General features: G+C 31.8%; 1 protein-coding gene across 1 annotated transcript in view; it reads left to right on the forward strand.

The window, feature by feature from the left end:
* LOC142223772 (lipase 3) overlaps nt 1-18,704 on the forward strand; it is a 52,519-nt gene extending 33,815 nt beyond the window's left edge. The window contains exons 3-4 of the mRNA XM_075293624.1: nt 10,686-11,411; nt 17,943-18,704. Coding sequence (XP_075149739.1) covers nt 10,686-11,411; nt 17,943-18,359 — 1,143 coding nt within the window. The 3' untranslated portion in view covers nt 18,360-18,704. The remainder of the gene's footprint in view (nt 1-10,685; nt 11,412-17,942) is intronic.
* The last annotated feature ends 2,231 nt before the right edge of the window (nt 18,705-20,935 follow it).

Genomic DNA, 20,935 nt, shown 5'->3' on the forward strand with positions numbered 1-20,935 from the left:
ATGGGCTTGTCATAGGATGGATGTCCACCATTTCAACAGCCGTTGTACTGAATTTGCATCACTTCTTACGGTGTGCTCCGAATTCATTGTTTTGGATGTGAATTAAAAAATGTTGTGATATTTTCCTAAATAAATATTTTTTACAATTTTTTATGATTTCCAATGCACTCTAACGCTTGTTTGAAATGTTTGACCTCAACTAAATTCGCAATTTTTCTAGAATGGATTTAGCATTTTTATCGACAAAATTTTAATAATTTGTTCCATTTTATTAATTCTTACTCTGTTTTTAATCTATTTGAAACAAAAAAAAGTAAAAATTACCCATTAAAAATATGAAAAAAGCAAGTTGAATTAACAACAACATCCTGTGTAGTTAAAATAAAGAACATCTTTGAGAGGGCATTTTTGAAAGTGCTTTTAAAGTTGTGCCTTTAGAAGAACTTCCAAATTTTTTTCTGGATGGTAGAATAGAAATTAAATTTTGACAAAAGTTTCTATAGAAATAAAATTTTGACAACATTTTTCTGTAAAAAAAAAATTTCAATAAATTTTCTATAAAAAAAAAAGTAAGGAAAGTCTAAAGTCGGGCGGGGCCCACTATATTATACCCTGCACCACTTCGTAGATCCAAATTTTCGATACCATATCGCATCCGTCAAACGTGTTGGGGGCTATATATAAAGGTTTGTCCCAAATACATACATTTAAGTATCACTCGATCTGGACAGAATTTGATAGACTTCTACAAAATCTATAGACTCAAAATTTTAGTAAAAAACAAGTAAGTAAAGTCTACAGTCGGGCGGAGCCGACTATATTACACCCTTCACCACTATGTAGACAAACATTTGTGTTACCATCTCAACTACTTAAAATTTGCTGGGAGCTATATAAAAGTTTGCATTTCCAGATACAAATACTTTTAATGGAAACAATTTTTTGTACTTCTACAAAAACTCTAGAATTAAAATTTAAATTTTAAATTTAAAATGTATACCCTGCACCACTTTGTAGATCTAAATTTTCGATACCATATCACATCCGTCAAATGTGTTGGGTGCTACACGGATGAAAAAGACTGTTTTTCATATGTTTGGCTATAAACATTATATGTTTGGAAAACAAATTTTTAAACACAATATTTTTGAGTGCAAGCATATAATGTTCATAAACTAGCATAACATGTTTGGGACATATATGTTAATATGTTAGAACATATTATGTTTGGGACATAAAATGTTTTTAAATATAATATGCTTGGATGCAAACATATATTAATTTAGAAATAGCCTATAAACATATATGTGTTTAGTAGCTTGGAGCGCTATTTAACAGGGAGCGATATTGAATTAAGTTGGTGGTTGTTGCTTGTTATTACAAAATTAACATTTTATTTTTCCTTGGGCAATTGATCAGCTACTTCTTTGATCCTTACAAACTGTGTGGTCCGCTGTTCGAATCCCCGTCCAGCAAAAGGTAAAATTAAAATAAAAAAAATTTAATAATTTCTTCTACAATGTTTGTATTACAGAAAAAGGTGCTAAGATCTAAAAAATCTCGTGGAAGTGAGAAAGATGTGGGGTAATATACAATTGGGCAGAAACAAAATTTTGAGCATTCAGGTCGAAAACCTATGTTGTTAGCACCTATATTACCTGTTTATTTTCATAATTCATTATGATTGTAAATATATAAATAAATAAATAAAATTTTGAGCACAATATTGTTTGGGAGAATTTTTTTAAGCATATAATATTTTTGGGTGCAAAATGCTTCCAAACATATTATATGTTCACATAATAACATATTGTTTTTTGGAAGACAACATTATTGAATTTGGATGCAAAAATGCAAAATGTTTGAAAATTGACTACCCAAACATATATTTTTTAGACCAATATGCTTTCAAACATATTATATATTGGAAGAGATCAAACATATAAATGTTTGGACAATAGCCAAAAATGTATATGCTTGAAGCAAAATATGTTTGGGAGTATATGTTACAGAAGCGATTTTTTGTGACAGAATTTGATAGACTTTTACAAAATCTATAGACTCCAAATTTAAGTTGGCTAATGCACTAGGGTGGAACACAATTTTAGTACAAAAATATGGGAAACTTTTAAATCTGAAGCAATTTTAAATAAACTTCGCAAAAGTTTATTTATGATTTATCGCTCGATATATATGTATTAGAAGTTTAGGAAAATTAGAGTCATTTTTACAACTTTTCGACTAAGCAGTGACGATTTAACAAGGAAAATGTTGGTATTTGGACCATTTTTGTCGAAATCAGAAAAACATATATGTATATGGGAGCTATATCTAAATTTGAACCGATTTCAACCAAATTTGGCACGCATATCTACAATGCTAATTCTACTCCCTGTGCAAGATTTCAACTAAATCGGAGCAAAAATTGGCCTCTGTGGTCATATGAGTGTAAATCGGGCGAAAGCTATATATGGCAGCTATATCTAAATCTGAACCGATTTCAACCAAATTTGCCACGCATAGCTACAATGCTAATTCTATTCACTGTGCAAAATTTCAATTAAATCGGAGTAAAAGATTGGCCACTGTGGTCATATGAGTGTAAATCGGGCGAACGATATATATGGGAGCTATATCTAAATCTGAACCGATTTCAATAAAATTTGGCACACTTGACTATAGTACTAATTGTTCTTCTTGTGCAAAATTTTAAACAAATTAGGGTAAAACTCTGGCTTCTGGGGCCATATAAGTCCATATCGGGCGAAATATCTATATGGGAGCTATATCTAAATCTGAACCGATTTCTTCCAAAATCAATAGGGTTCTATTCTGAGCCAAAACACATACTTGTGCCAAATTTGAAGTCGATTGGACTAAAACTGCGACCTAGACTTTGATTACAAAAATGTGTTCGCGGACAGACGGACATAGCTATATCGACTCAGGAGCCCACCCTGAGCATTTTTGCCAAAGACACCATGTGTCTATCTCGTCTCCTTCTGGGTGTTGCAAACATATGCACTAACTTATAATACCCAGTTCCACAGTGTGGCGCAGGGTATAAAAATTTGCAAAAAAAATTCTATAGAAATAAAAATTTGCAAAAATTTTCTATAGAAATAAAATTTTGACAAAATTTTTTATAGTAATAAAATTTTGACATAAATTTTTTATAGAAATAAAATTTTGCAAAAATGTTCTATAGAAATAACATTTTGACAAAATTTTCTATAGAAATGAAATTTTGACAAAATTTTCTATAGAAAAAAAATTGACAACATTTGTCTATAGAAATAAAATTTTGAGAAAACTTTCTATAGAAATAAAATTTTGACAAAATTTTCTATAGAAATTAAATTTTGACAAAATGTTCTATAGAAATAATTTTTTTTGCTATTTTCTGTAGAAATAATGACAAAATGACAACATTTTTCTATAAAAATAAAATTTGCATACATTTTCTAGAAAAAAAATTTTGCAAAAAAATTCTATAGAAATAAAAATTTGCAAAAATTTTCTATAGAAATAAAAATTTGCAACAATTTTCTATAGAAATAAAAATTTGAAAAAACTTTATATAGAAATAAAATTTTTACAAAAAATGTTTGTAGTAATAAAATTTTGACATAAATTATAGGAAAAAATTTTCTATAGAAATAAAATTTTAACAAAATTTTCTAGAGAAATGAAATTTTGACAAAATTTTCTATCAAAAAAATTTTACATTTTTCTATAGAAATAAAATTTTGAGAAAACTTTCTATTGAAATAAAATTTTGAGAAAATTTTCTATAGAAATAAAATTCTGACAAAATTTTCTATAGAAATAAAATTTTGACAAAATGTTCTATAGAAATAATTTTTTTCTATTGTTGATTTCTTTTTTGGTTTGTGTTGATTTCAGCTTAAACTCATAAATTACAATCTTATCTTATCTTAATCAACAGAGGAAAAGTATATTTGTCAAATTTATTTGGACATAGCTCCTTAGACTGCAAAACAAAATTTTCTATAGAAATAAAATTTTGACAAAATTTTCTATAGAAATAAAATTTTGACAAAATTTTCTATATATAAATAAAATTTTACAAAACTTTCTATAGAAAATAACTTTTTGAAATTTTTCTATAGAAATAAAATATTGTCAATATTTCTATAGAAAAATTTTATTTGTCAAATTTTTTGTAGCAAAGAAAATTTTCTAGAGAAATAAATGTTAGGTAGATCATAGACCAACATAACTTGAGAGATAGGGCCATATTGACTTCATTTCTTGATCGGGGAATTATTCTCATATAATTAGCCCGATTTTATTTTTATCTCAGTGAAATGAAAGCCACTCCTTCAAACATGTTCTATCGAAAGTTTGTCAAATTAGTTTCGCCAACGAAGATAAAACTTTCTTAGGCGTTATTATTTTCTTATCGAGTGAGAGTCTTTGTTCGAAGCGATAGTATCCTCGGCGTGTCTTATCAGTGACAAAGGGAAGTCTAAAATGCGATAGTTATTCTTTAAAAAATAAAAATGATGGGTCAGACCTAGCATCGGAAGTTAGAGGTTCTTGCTCTGTGCAAGAGTCGGTCTTGTTGTGGCCTTTTTCGCACATATACTCTCAAAATTAACTATTTATGGCAATTTAAGGAGTTTATTTTTTGACTTTTGTGATTAAGATATAATGACGTGAAGCCCCACTAATACAGACGTTTTACACTCTCTCGTAAACTCTACATTTTAAGCTGAAAACATAGTAATTTGAGAATGTACTATATTCTATACTACAGAGAGTTTGATTTAAAGATGCCTATCAAAATAATTCAAACATAAATAGTTACACGTGTATGATACCCCTCTTTCTCATAACCATATCACTATTAGTGTACGAAGTGGTTAAAGTCCACACCCCTTCTACATTCCTAAGAATCGCTAACTATTCTAAATAAACAAAACCATAAACAGTTAGAAATTACGCAAGTATTATAGCATAAAAAACGAATCTAAACGAAACAGAAAAAAACCGGAATATTTGCAGAATCACGAATGTTTTTCTTCTATGAGAAGTAGAGAGTAAACAAAAGAAATAAGCAAAGGAGTATAAACCATGTGTTTTTTTATTCTTTAAGCAAAATTATATACTTATCAATACGTATACATATTCAATTCGTAGTCTAGTTGACTGCCATTGTATAAAAAAGTCATTGTCATTCATGGTGTTGTTGTTGTCCATGAGCATAATACCCCCTATGGGAGTAATTTAAAGAGGGGGCCAAACCCTTGATCAATGTAAATTAAAGGGTGATTTGTTAAGAGCTTGATAACTTTTTAAAAAAAAAAAACGCATAAGATTTGCAAAATCTCATCGGTTCTTTATTTGAAACGTTAGATTGGTCCATGACATTTACTTTTTGAAGATAATTTCATTTAAATGTTGACCGCGGCTGCGTCTTAGGTGGTCCATTCGGAAAGTCCAATTTTGGGCAACTTTTTCGAGCATTTCGGCCGGAATAGCCCGAATTTCTTCGGAAATGTTGTCTTCCAAAGCTGGAATAGTTGCTGGCTTATTTCTGTAGACTTTAGACTTGACGTAGCCCCACAAAAAATAGTCTAAAGGCGTCAAATCGCATGATCTTGGTGGCCAACTTACCGGTCCATTTCTTGAGATGAATTGTTCTCCGAAGTTTTCCCTCAAAATGGCCATAGAATCGCGAGCTGTGTGGCATGTAGCGCCATCTTGTTGAAACCACATGTCAACCAAGTTCAGTTCTTTCATTTTTGGCAACAAAAAGTTTGTTAGCATCGAACGATAGCGATCGCCATTCACCGTAACGTTGCGTCCAACAGCATCTTTGAAAAAATACGGTCCAATGATTCCACCAGCGTACAAACCACACCAAACAGTGCATTTTTCGGGATGCATGGGCAGTTCTTGAACGGCTTCTGGTTGCTCTTCACTCCAAATGCGGCAATTTTGCTTATTTACGTAGCCATTCAATCAGAAATGAGCCTCATCGCTGAACAAAATTTGTCGATAAAAAAGCGGATTTTCTGCCAACTTTTCTAGGGCCCATTCACTGAAAATTCAACGTTGTGGCTCGTTAGTAAGTCTATTCATGATGAAATGTCAAAGCATACTGAGCATCTTTCTCTTTGACACCATGTCTGAAATCCCACGTGATCTGTCAAATACTAATGCATGAAAATCCTAACCTCAAAAGAATCACCCTTTACAAACAGAGAATGAATGAAGAGAGCAACCAAATCAACATTTATAACTGTGTATTCAGAGAATCTCATAACATATATATTTAATTTAACTCTCTTTTGGTTTGCGAGATTGGATGGCCTCCTTGTATTGCTTTTGCCGGCATTGTCGTGGTGCGAATAATCGATTTTGTTTTGTTGATATGAATAAATTTATTATTTTTGTTTTTTTTTTTTTAAGTCAATTTCATTGCCATTTAAAGAATATGCCAAATGGGGATACAACATATACAAATACACATTTTTTTAAATAAAAATGTATGTATACAAATCTCCATTGGCCATTACGTGTAGAAGTTGATCTTTGTCGTACGACGAAAGCATATGTTTGCAATACTTAAATATGTAGTAAGGTTCATTGCATCAATGTGATTGATGTTGGCTTATTGTTGATGATAATTACTATCGAAATATGTACGTATGTGTGCGTTTACGTAATTAGATAAAACTGTCACATGCTCCCTGACTATAAATGAGCGTGAGAGTGACTTAATTGATAATCAATGTGATACTCTATCAATCTAGAAGGGGATTTGACTACATCGATTAGAAATGCTAATGAACACAATTTTTATAGAGCCCAGCATAGATTAGTTGGAACACTATGGGAAAAACATTTAAAATATAATAAAAATAATATATGAAAATTATTGTATTATATATACAATGCCTAAAATAGATAATAGTTTAAATATATACAAAAATTCAAGATTTTTTATTCGATTTTAAATCAATGTAGATACCATAAGAAAGACACGTTCTGCAAACAAAAAAACTTTTCCCTTGACATTGACCATATGCTAAAATTTTTTTGTTTTGTTGTTGTTTTTTTTTTACTTTGCCTTAAGCAAAATTATTTCGCGTTTCTTTTAAAGTTTTCTCCCAAGTTAAACAAACGTCAATAATCCGCAAGAACCCAGCAACACAACAATATTCAGTGACAACAAAATTGATATAATTTAAACAAGAAAAATTCTTAAATATATAGCAAATATTTATATACTTCTTTTGGGGGTTTTCAAAATGTCAATGACTTTCTAATTACTATTTACTCGATGAGGGAACAAAAGCACAAACTAATGAATGTACATATAATATAAAAATTAATTGTCCAAAAACTAAATAAAAATTAAATGCATAATTATATTTAGGCACAATGCTAATGAACTTTGGGAAATCAAATTTCGACAAAATTTTCTATAGAAAAAAAATGAACACAATTTTCTATAAAAATAAAATGTTTACACAATTTTCTATAAAAATAAAATTTTTACACAATTTTCTATAAAAATAAAATTTTGAAAAAATTTTCTATAGAAATAAAATTTTGAAAAAATTTTCTACAGAAATCAAAATTTGAGAAAATTTTCTATGGAAATAAAATTTTGAGAAAATTTTCTATAGAAATAGAATTTTGACAAAATTTTCTATAGAAATAAAATTTTGTTAAAATTTTCTATAGAAATAAAATTTTCTATAGAAATAAAATTTTGTTAAAATTTTCTATAGAAATAAAATTTTATTAAAATTTTCTATAGAAATAAAATTTTGACAAAATTTTCTATAGATATAAAATTTTGACAAAATTTTCTATAGAAATAAAATTTTGCAAAAATTTTCTAAAGAAATAAAATTTTAACAAAGTTTTCTATCGAAATAAAATTTTAACAAAGTTTTCTATAGAAATAAAATTTTGACAAAATTTTCTATAAGAAATAAAATGTTGACAAAATTGTCTATAGAAATAAAATTTTGACAAAATTTTCTATAGAAAAAAAATTATTAAAATTTCTATACAAATAAAATTTTGACAAAATTTTCTATAGAAATAAAATCTTGACATCAATGTTCTAAAGAAATAAAATTTTGACAAAATTTTCAATATAAATAAAATTTTGTTAAAATTTTCTATAGAAACAAAATTTTCTACAGAAATAAAATTTTGACAAAATTTTCTATAGAAATAAAATTTTGACAAAATTTTCTACTAAAATAAAATTTTGTTGAAATTTTCTATAGAAATAAAATTTTGTTAAAATTTTCTATAGAAATAAAATTTTGCAAAAATTTTCTAAAGAAATAAAATTTTAACAAAGTTTTCTATATAAATAAAATTTTAACAAAGTTTTCTATCGAAATAAAATTTTAACAAAGTTTTCTATAGAAATAAAATTTTGACAAAATTTTCTACTAAAATAAAATTTCGCACAATTTTCTATAAAAATAAAATTTTTACAAAATTTTCTATAGAAACAAAATTTTGACAAAATTTTCTATAGAAATAAAAATGTATACACAATTTTCTATAAAAATAAAATTTTGGCAAAAGTTTCTATAGAAATAAAATTTTGAAAAAAATTTCTTTAAAAAAAATTTTTGACAAAATTTTCTATAGAAACAAAATTTTGACAAAATTTTCTTTAGAAACAAAATTTTGACAAAATTTTCTATAGAAATAAAATTTTGACAAAATTTTCTAAAAAATTTGTTAAATTTTGTTAAATTTTTCTATAGAAATAAAATTTTGTTAAAATTTTCTATAGAAATAAAATTTTGCAAAAATTTTCTAAAGAAATAAAATTTTGCAAAAATTTTCTAAAGAAATAAAATTTTAACAAAGTTTTCTATCTAAATCAAATTTTAACAAAGTTTTCTATAGAAATAAAATTTTGACAAAATTTTCTACAAAAATAAAATTTTTACAAAATTTTCTATAGAAATAAAATTTTTACAAAATTTTCTATAGAAATAAAAATGTATACACAATTTTCTATAGAAATAAAAATGTATACACAATTTTCTATAAAAATAAAATTTTGGCAAAAGTTTCTATAGAAATAAAATTTTGAAAAAATTTTCTTTAAAAAAAATTGACAAAATTTTCTATAGAAACAAAATTTTGACAAAATTTTCTATAGAAACAAAATTTTGACAAAATTTTCTATAGAAACAAAATTTTGACAAAATTTTCTATAGAAATAAAAATTTTGACAAAATTTTCTATAATAATAAAATTTTGTTAAAATTTTCTATAAAAATAAAATTTTGTTAAAATTTTCTATAGAAATAAAAATTTGACAAAATTTTCTATAGATATAAAATTTTGTTAAAATTTTTTATGGAAATAAAATTTTGCAAAAATTGTCTAAAGAATTAAAATTTTGACAAAATTTTCTATAGAAATAAAATTTTGACAAAAATTTTTATAGAAATAAAATTTTGATAAAAATTTCAATAGGCATAACATTTTGACAAAATTTTCTATAGAAATAAAATTTTCACAAAATTTTCTATAGAAATAAAATTTTGACAAAATTTTCTATAGAAATAATATTTTGACATAAATTTTCTATTGAAATACAATGTTCACAAAACTTTCTATAGAAATAAAATTTTTGCAAAATTTTGTATAGAAATAAAATTTTGGCAAAATTTTGTATAAAAATAAAATTTTGACAAAATTTTCTATTGAAAACAGTTAAATAAAAAATTGACAAAATTTTCTATAGAAATAAAATTTTGTTACAATTTTCTATAGAAATAAAATTTTGTTAAAATTTTCTATAGAAATAAAATTTTGACAAAAATTTCTATAGAAATAAAATTTTGATAAAAATTTCAATAGGCATACAATTTTGACAAATTTCTTTATAGAATTATTATTTTGACATAAATTTTTTATTGAAATACAATTTTCACAATACTTTCTATAGAAATAAAATTTTGACAATATTTGCTATAGAAATAAAATTTTGACAAAATTTTCTATAAAAATAAAATTTTGACATAAATTTTCTACAGAAATAAAATTTTGAGAAAATTTTTTATAAAACTAAAATTTTGATATAAATTTTCTATAGAAATAAAATTTTGACAAAATTTGCTATAGACATAAAAGATTTATTTTATTATATTTCTTTTCTTTTATTTATTTTGTGACAAATTTTTCGACAGAAATAAAATTTTGACATAAATTTTCCACAGAAATAAAATCCTGACAAAATTTTCTATAGAATTAAAATTTTGAGAACATTTAAAAAAAAAATAAAATTTTGATATAAATTATCTATAGATATAAAAGATTTATTTTATTTTATTTCTTTTCTTTCATTTATTTTTGACAAAATTTTCAAAAGAATAAAATTTTTGGCATAAATTTTCCACAGAAATAAAATCCTGACAAAATTTTCTATAGAATTAAAATTTTGAGAACATTTAAAAAAAAATAAAATTTTGACAAAATTTTCTATAGAAATGAAATTTTCACAAAAATATTTTTAAATATTTTAAAGAAGGTTTTCTATTTTAAAGTAAATAATAATACCAAAATTGTTTTTTTAATATCATATTTAATATTTTATTTTGTATTTACCATAATTGTTTTGATATAATTTTAATTCTTTTTACATCATCTCCTTTCCACAGGCCACCCTAATATCCAACCACAATTATCCTGTGGAAGAGCATATAGTCCATACAAATGATGATTACATTCTCACAATGTATCGCATTCCAGATTCACCAAAGCTTCGAGACAGCAATGTGACCACAAAACCAGTGGTATTTCTACAACATGGTATACTATGTGCCTCGGACGATTGGATTATAAATGGACCAGAGACATCGCTGGCCTATATGTTTGCCGATATGGGTTACGATGTGTGGTTGGGAAATGCCCGGGGCAATACCTATTCCCGCCAACATAAACACAAAAGACCCGATTCATCAGATTTTTGGAATTTTAGTTGGCATGAGATCGGGGTCTATGATTTAACGGCGATGTTGGATTATGTCTTGGAGGAGACGAATGTGGGTTCTGTCCACTTTGTGGCACACTCCCAGGGAACAACAACATTTTTTGTTCTAATGTCTTCGATGCCATGGTACAATGAAAAAGTACGCACCGTCCATTTATTAGCACCCATAGCATTTATGCGAAATCATTCGTTTGTCTTATCCAAAGTGGGTGGCATATTTCTGGGTTATCCATCATTTTTGAGTATGGTCTTGGCCGGAGTTGAACTGCTGCCGACGACAAGTGTACAAAAGCTATTCTGTGAATATATTTGCTCACCCGATTCACATTTTCAATTTTTATGTTCGGGAATTTTGAATTTCATTGGAGGCTGGGGCACAAGGCATTTGAATCATGTAAGTATGGACTAATGAGTGTATAAAACATAATCATAGCGATGGGCGAATAGAAAAAAAAAGCGACGTAAGTGTGAAAATATAACCATAGCGATAGGCGGTAGGCGTTGAGCGGTAGGCGAAACATTTTGTTCGAGGCGACAAATACAATAAATTTGAAGATAAAAGAGTGTCCACGTGGCAAGGCAACAACAATGCCTAGTGATGAGTTCAAACATTTGATAAGCGATGGAAACACTATACCATTTTCCGCCAAGGAATTAGAATAGACTTTAATTTGGCGACACGCCGCTAGCGGTCACGGTATTCCGTAGCGGATTTTGGGCTTCCCATAAGAAATACACGTAAGCAAGTGTTCACCTAGGTGCCACAGTGGTGCAATGGTTAGCATGCCCGCCTTGCATAAACAAGGTCGTGGGTTCGATTCCTGCTTCGACCGAACACCAAAAAGGTTTTCAGTGGTGGATTATCCCACCTCAGTAATGCTTATGACTTTTCTGAGGGTTTCACTGCAATGTGGAACGCCGTTCGGACTCGGCTATAAAAAGGAGGTCCCTTGTCATTGAGCTTAACATGGAATCGGACAGCACTCAGTGATAAGAGAGAAGTTCACCAATGTGGTATCACAATGGACTGAATAGTCTAAAGGGTGATACGGTCGATTTGGTCAAGGGAAAACGCGTGTAAATCGGTGAAATCGTTTATTTAAAAAATCAAATTAAATTTCTTTTTCAAGTTCAATTAGTATAAAATTCAGGAAAAATATTCAGTTAGGCTTTCGCCTAACCAAATCCGAATTGCCGGGCCTCACGCTTGACACCTGCCATCAGATTTTGTACAGCCACCTTGTCCACCTTCTTCGCCGCAGAAAGCCAGTTTGCCTTGAACTGCTGCTCGTCCTTAGCAGTTTTTTTTTTGTCTTTTTTAGGTTCCGCTTGACAATAGCCCAGTATTTCTCAATTGGGCGGAGCTCTGGCGTGTTGGGAGGGTTTTTGTCCTTGGGAACCACCTGCACGTTGTTGGCGGCGTACCACTCCATGGCCTTTTTACCGTAATGGCAAGATGCCAAATCCGGCCAAAACAGTACGGAACAACCGTGTTTCTTCAGGAAAGGCAGCAGACGTTTATTCAAACACTCTTTCACGTAAATTTCTTGGTTGACAGTCCCGGAAGCTATGAAAATGCTGCTTTTCAAACCACAGATACAGATGGCTTGCCAAACCAGATATTTCTTTGCGAACTTTGACAGTTTTATGTGCTTGAAAATATCTGCTACCTTTCCTTCCTTTTGCCGTATAAAACTCCTGTCCCGGAAGCTGCTTGTAGTCGGCTTTGACGTAGGTTTCGTCGTCCATTACCACGCAGTCAAACTTCGTCAGCCTCCGGGATTGTGCTTTGGCCGTCGTATTTTGTTTATCATCGCGATTTGGAGTCACTACCTTCTTGTAAGTCGATAGTCCGGCTCGTTTTTTGGCTCGATGCATGGTTGTAGACGATACACCCAGCTTATTTGCGGCATATCGGAGAGAGAGGTTAGGGTTTCGCTTGAAACTACCGGCAACTCTCTTTGTCGTCTCAGCGGCTTCCGGTTTTCGATTTCCCCCCGATCCAGACTTCCTGGCTGTCGACAAACGTTCCCCAAACACTTTAATTACATTTGTAACGGTTGATTTGGCAAGTTTTAGCGATTTTGCCAGCTTTGCGTGAGAGTAGCTCGGATTTTCGCGATGCGCGAGCAAAATTTTGATATGCTGCTCTTCTTGCTTGGTCGGCATTTTGACAACTGAAGAGTGAATTCCAAAATCAAAATAGAAGCAACATTCTTCACACACACACCTTCAAAATGAGGGGTGTTCAGGTTTTTTAAATGTAAAATTGAAAGAAATACGTCAAGTTTTTATTGACAAAATTTTGACCGTATCACCCTTTAACTTTTGTTGTTGTAGCAGTGTGTTTATCGTCCAATTTTGCGTTGCGTTATGGTACATCAGCTTGCATCGAGATCTAGGAACTCTGCGAATAAAATGGGATGCGTCCAGAGTGATCTGGTCAGTCGGGTAGATATGGTTGAGCAAGCGAAAATGTGACAAGCGTCAATCAGTATGTTATTCCACTGCGTTTCACTTGTCTTAGACGTTCACACTGCGCCGCATAGTTTAAGGTTTCTTTGTACGCTTTCATGTGCTGCCGGCAAGCGACTTGAGTACCACGGTTCTACAACGTAGCTCATCACAAATTTCAGTGGCGATGGCAGGCGACTTCACGCCGCTTCTGCTGGGAAGTTGGGACCTGCGGTTACGAAGCGAGAGGCTGCTGTGTTAATGATGTCCAGGAGTACTCTATGGGCTACATGAATATAGGAGAGGACGGGAGCTGAAATCGTCCCAGTTGGGTTTCTTTGTGCAACAAGCAAACGACTTGAGTACCACGGTTCTACAACGTAGCTCATCATAAATTTCAATGGCGATGGCAGGCGACTTCCCGCCGCTTCTACTGGGAAGTTGGGACCTGCGGTATGAAGCGAGAGGCTGCTGTGTTAATGATGTCCAGGAGTACCCTATGGGCTACATGAATATAGGAGAGGGCGGGAGCTGATATCGTCCCAGTTGGTTTTTCTTTGTGCAGCCGGCAAGCGGCTTGAGGACCGCGTTTCTACTACAGAGCATATCACAAATTTCAGTAGCGTGGGCAGGCGACTTCCCGCCGCTTCTGATGGGAAGTTGGCACCAGCGGTTATGAAGCGAGAGGCTGATGCGTTAATGATGTCTAGAAGCATCCTCTGGGCTACATGAATATAGGAGAGGACGGGAGCTGAAATCGTTCCAGTTGGTTTTTCTTTGTGCGCATTCCATGTGCTGCCGGCAAGCGACTTGAGGACCACGATTCTACAACGGAGCTCATCACAAATTTCAGTGGCGTTGGCAGGCGACTTCCCGCCCCTTCTGCTGGGAAGTTGGGACCTGCGGTTATGAAGCGAGAGGCTGCTGTGTTAACGATGTCCAGGAGTACCCTATGGGCTACATGAATATAGGAGAGGACGGGAGCTGATATCGTCCCAGTTGGTTTTTCTTTGTGCAGCCGGCAAGCGGCTTGAGGACCGCGTTTCTACTACAGAGCTTATCACAAATTTCAGTGGCATGGGCAGGCGACTTCCCGCCGCTTCTGATGTGAAGTTGGCACCAGCGGTTATGAAGCGAGAGGCTGATGCGTTAATGATGTCTAGAAGCACCCTCTGGGCTACATGAACATAGGAGAGGACGGGAGCTGAAATCGTCCCAGTTGGTTTTTCTTTGTGCGCATTCCATGTGCTGCCGGCAAGCGACTTGAAGACCACGATTCTACTACGGAGCTTATCACAAATTTCAGTGGCGTTGGCAGACGACTTCCCGCCGCTTCTGCTGGGAAGTTGGAACCAGCGGTTATTAAGCGAGAGGATGCTGCGTTGATGATGTGCAGGAGTACCCTCTGGGCTACATGAACATAGGAGGGGACGTGAGCTAAAATCGTCTTAGTTGGTTTTTCTTTTGGTGGTGATGAACGTCTACGTTCACAGCTTATTAAATCGGAGGGTCGGGCCAATGGTGAGAACTATGGGGAGGTTAGGTTAGGTGGCAGCCCGATGTATCAGGCTCACTTAGACTATTCAGTCCATTGTGATACCACATTGGTGAACTTCTCTCTTATCACTGAGTGCTGCCGATTCCATGTTAAGCTCAATGACAAGGGACCTCCTTTTTATAGCCGAGTCCGAACGGCGTTCCACATTGCAGTGAAACTACTTAGAGAAGCTTTGAAATCCTCAGAAATGTCACCAGCATTACTGAGATGGGATAATCCACCGCTGAAAACTTTTTGGTGTTCGGTCGAAGCAGGAATTGAACCCACGACCTTGTTTATGCAAGGCGGGCATGCTAACCATTGCACCACTGTGGGGAGGTGATCTGATCCTAGTAAAATTAAGTGGACAAAATGTCATTTATCAGTTGGCGCTAAGAAATATCTGACGGAGTCATTTATCTATTCTGCCAAAGCTATGCCTCTCTGGTAATTACCCAGGAGAAAATTCCAAAGTTCATGGAGGACATTGAAGTCTCCTAGCACGAATCGGTTATGTCCACACCACAGTCACTCAATTTGTGGGCTATAGCCTGAAGCACAGCTACCACCCATCAGCTTCAGACTTGACTTCAATTCCCATACATTCCATGTAAGGGTAACTATTGTTTGGCACAAGGGAGATAGGTCTATTCTGCACGATATAAAAGCCACCATCTCTATTCCTTAGGCGATCCTTACCCAGCATTTTGTATCTATCACAATGGCGTAAGCTACAGGTGTCATTGTTACTTGGACCGCCGCAACCTGGATTCACTTTCATAAACCGTATTTTGTTACAAATCTTACCTCTGTGTCCATGGCAATTAAATTGCAAAAATTATGCACTTTCCGCGACTGGTACAACAATATTCGGTGTTCGATGCTGCGACATTATTGATGTGTGTGTGATAATGAGTTGGAGGGCATGTAGCCTGTCGACCCCCTACTGTTGTCGTTGTCACAGCATTCTGCCATGCAGTCCGTGTTACTACTCCCTAAGCTATGTTAGGCCGGAACACTTTCGGAAGTACATCCACTCCAAGCACCTGTAAAACCTTGCCGAAATCGAATCTTCTAAATCTGATCTCGACAGACTGTACAGTACAATGGTCCGCTATTCCATGGCGGCGGGTTCTTTGCACTGGATTGACCCGATGGGTCCAACTCATCGGCCAAGGGATGCCACATCAGTTTTCGTGGTGTTTGGTCTGTCTTTTTGTATTGGAGGAGGTGCATCCCGGGGAGTCTACTCCGTCTAATTTTAGTTCGCTCCAGGATAGTGGAAAACCCCGGACTATGGTAATGTTCAGTCTGCCAAAACCAAATTCACCACCGCTCGGTTTCGCTGAGGTGTTACCGGTGCCTGCAGTGGATGCGCTTGGGAACTGTTCCGGCCTAAAATCGATACGTGAGTATAGTCACACTGACTACGCGAAGGATGCTGCGCCAAAGACAGACTGCTTGATCCCATCGTCTTCTCCAGCTCACCAATATTTCCCACCGCAGCATCTGAAAGCGAATATTGTGGTACCAGGTCCGGAATAAGCATCATTTTTGAAATTTGATCCGATGGATCCTCCTCATCGACCAACGGCTGCCACATCAGTGTACGTGTTATTTGGTCTGTCTTTTTGTGTTGGAGGAGGTGCATCCCGGGGAGCCTACTCACTCCGATTTTAGTTCGATCCGTGATAAAGGAAAAACCTGGACCATGGTAATGTTCCGTCTTCCGAAACAAAATTCACCGCAGTTCGGTCTCGGTGAGCTATAACCGGTACCTGGAATAGGTGCACTTCCGGAACTGTTTCGGCCAAACATTGCTACGGGAGTATAGTCACATTGGCTATGTCTTAGGATGCTGTGCCAACGACAGCAGTACTGGGTCATCAGACTACCTGACCCCACCGACTTCTCCAGCTCACCAACCGAATATTGTGGTACCAGTTCCGGAAAGTCCATCATATTTGCAATTTGATTGCAATGGGCTCCGAGGAAAGAACAGTGACATTGTAGATTTTATGAACCGTGGAAATTCTTTTAGCTTCAGAAAGGCTTATGTTTTTATTAAACTCCATCCATCGGAATACAATCAGGGTCGCCAATCTATTCCGGCTCGTACCAGACACAAACGGAGGAGGCTCTTCGGAATGCACTTCCTCCAGCACATGGAGACGTAAGAAACAAGACGAACACTGATGTTGCAGCCGCAGGCCGATGAGCTGGACCCATCGAATCAATCCGATACATAGAACCTATCGCCGTAGAATTGTTCAAGTTTATTCTAATTACTTGGCGAATATGCCATAATGTTGCCATTGCATTCCATAATTTTTAAGTCACTACTTAGCGTTGTTATTGCCTGGTCCCGTGGAAATTCTTTTATCTTCAGAAAAGCGTATGATTTTATGCAACTCCATCCATCGGAAGAGAATCAGGGTCGCGAATCTATCTCGGCTCGGACCAGAAGCAAACGGAGAAGGCTCTCCGGGATGCACCTCCTCCAGCACATGGAGACGAAAGACGAACACTGATGTGGCAGCGGCAGGCCGATGAGCTGGACCCATCGGGTCAATCCGATATAGAGAACCTTACACCGTGGGATTGTTAAAGTCTATTCAAATTCATGGGCGGAAATGCCATAATGTTGCCATTGCATTCCAAAATTTGCAAGACACTACTAAGCGTTGCTGTTGCTTGGTCGCGTGGAAAGTCTTCATCTTCAGAACAGAACAGCGTATATTTTTATTCAACTCCATCACAAGCAAGTCCGGAAACAAGACAGTCCGGAATCCCTGGCCGACAAGCTTATTGTATTTGTATGTAGCGGGAAAATGTTTCGCCTACCGCTTATCGCTATGGTTATGTTTACACACTAAAGAGATTTGAGGGAATGGTCAATACTAATTCCATATTTTCTTTCTTATATAATTCCAGACTTTATTGCCTCATGTCTGTGAAACTCATCCAGCGGGAGCTTCAACCACACAAATCATCCATTATTTGCAATTGTATACCTCAGGAGATTTCAAACAATTTGACTATGGCATTGATCTCAATCTCAAGAAGTACAACCAAAAAACCCCACCCCATTATGATGTGACCAATATCAAGAGCTGTGTTCACATGTATTATAGCACAAACGATTATATGTCCGCCGTTGAAGATGTCGAATACTTGGCCAGTTTATTACCCTGTGCTGAGCTATATCGTATACCCTATGATGATTGGAATCATTATGATTTCCTATGGTCCATTAATGTTAAGGAAATGATAAACGATCGTATTATAGAGAAGATAGAACATTATGAGCGAACGCATGATCATGACCAGAGTATAAATCACACAACCTGATATTCCTACATTGTTTTTTGTATTGTTTAAATTTTGTAAATATTATTTGGATAATTTAAATTTTAAGTAATAATTAATAAGAATTATAGCAACGAACAAGTGATACTATTTCATAGGAACTCAATAATTGTTGTAAGGCTTAAATGGTTCAGATGCGCTTTTATTTCTACAAGTACCCTAGTTTTGTATTTAAATATTAGTAATTTATAAGAAGAGCAGTTACTAAAGAAACATTAATAAAATTAATGAAAAACAACATTTGCTGAATATACAAAAATGTAAGATTCCAAAAATAAAATCAAAAAAATATATTTGAAAATAAAACATTAAAGAAATTAATTGAAATTTATAGTTTTATTTATGTCAAAATTTTATTTCTATAGAAAATTTTGTCGAAATTTTCTTTCCATAGAAAATTTTGTCAAAATTTTATTTCTATGGGAAATTTGGTCAAAATTTTATTTCTATAGAAAATTTTGTCAAAACTTAATTTCTATAGAAAATTTTGTCAAAATTTAATTTCTATAGAAAATTTTGTCAAAATTTTATTTCTATAGAAAATTTTGTCAAAATTTTATTTCTATAGAAAATTTTGTCAAAATTTTATTTCTATGGAAAATTTTGTCAAAATTTTATTTCTATAGAAAATTTTGTCAAAACTTAATTTCTATAGAAAATTTTATTTCTATGGAAAATTTTGTCAAAATTTTATTTCTATAGAAAATTTTGTCAAAACTTAATTTCTATAGAAAATTTTGTCAAAACTTAATTTCTATAGAAAATTTTGTCAAAATTTTATTTCTATAGAAAAGTTTATCAAAATGTTATTTCTATAGAAAATTATTGTCGGTTGCACAATTGTCAATGCATTGCTATACATTTTGTCAAAATTTTATTTCTATAGAAAATTTTGTCAAAGTTTAATTTCTATAGAAAATTTTGTCATCATTTTATTTCTATAGAAAATTTGTCTAAATTTTATTTCTATAGCAAATTTTGTCAAACTTTTATTTCTGTCAAATGTTGTCAAATTTTATTTCTATAGAAAATTTTGCAAAATTTTATTTCTATAAAAAATTTGTCTAAATTTTATTTCTATAGCAAATTTTGACATCATTTTATTTCTATAGAAAATTTGATCAAAATTTTATTTCTATAAAAAATTTGTCTAAATTTTATTTCTATAGCAAATTTTGTCAAAATTTTATTTCTATAAAATGCTGTCAAATTTTATTTCTATAGAAAATTTTGTCAAAACCTAATTTCTATAGAAAATTTTGTTAAAAAGTTATTTCTATAGAAAATTTTGTCAAAATTTTATTTCTATAGAAAATTTGTCAAAATTTTATTTCTATAGAAAATTTTGTCAAAATTTTATTTCTATAGAAAATTTTGTCAAAATTTTATTTCTATAGAAAATTTTGTCAAAATGTTATTTCTATAGAAGACTTTGTCAAAATGTTATTTCTATAGAAAATTTTGTCAAAATGTTTTTTCCATAGAAAATTTTGTCAAAATTTTATTTTTATAGAAAATTTTGTCAAAATTTTATTTCTATAGAAATTTTTGTCAAAATTTTATTTCTATAGAAAATTTTGTTAAAATTTTATTTCTATAGAAAATGTTGTTAAAAAGTTATTTCTATAGAAAATTTTGTCAACATTTTATTTCTATCAAAAATTTTGTCAAAATTTTATTTCTATAGAAAATTTTGTCAAAATTTTATTTCTATCGAAAATGTTGTCAAAATTGTATTTCTATAAAAAATTTTATTTCTATAGAAAATTTTGTCCAAATTTTATTGCTATAAAATGTTGTCAAATTTCTATAGAAAATTTTGCAAAATTTTATTTCTATAAAAAATTTGTCAAAATTTTATTTATATAGCAAATTTTGTCAAAATTTTATTTCTATAGCAAATTTTGTCAAAATTTTATTTCTGTAAAAAATACTGTCAAAATTTTATTTCTATTGAAAATGTATCAAAATTTTATTTCTATTTATTGTCAATGCATTGCTATATCGATGACGAAGATTCCATGATTATCGACTGTTTACAGTTTACTCCCTTAAATTTTATTTCTATAGAAAATTTTGTCAAAATTTTATTTCTATGGAAAATTTTGTCAACATTTTATTTCTATACAACATTTTGTCAAAATTTTATTTCGATAGAAAATTTTGTCAAAATTTTATTTCTATAGAAAATTTTGTCAACAGTTTATTTCTATCAAAAATTTTGTCAAAATTTTATTTCTATAGAAAATTTTGTCAACATTTTGTCTTCATTTTATTTCTATAGAAAATTTTGTCAAAATTTTATTTTTATAGAAAATTTTGTCATCATTTTATTTCTATAGAAAATTTTGCCAAATTTTATTTCTTATTTGTCACAATTTTATTGCTTTAAAATTTTGTCAAAACTTAATTTCTACGGAAAATTTTGTCAAAATTTTATCAAAATTTTATTTCTATAAAAAATTTTGTCAAAATTTTATTTCTATAGAAAATTTTGTCAAAATTTTATTTCTTTCGAAAATTTTGTCAAAATTTTATTTCTTTCGAAAATTTAGTCA

The sequence above is a fragment of the Haematobia irritans genome, chromosome 2 (assembly GCF_050003625.1).
Source record: "Haematobia irritans isolate KBUSLIRL chromosome 2, ASM5000362v1, whole genome shotgun sequence".
In the NCBI taxonomy this organism is placed as follows: domain Eukaryota; kingdom Metazoa; phylum Arthropoda; class Insecta; order Diptera; family Muscidae; genus Haematobia; species Haematobia irritans.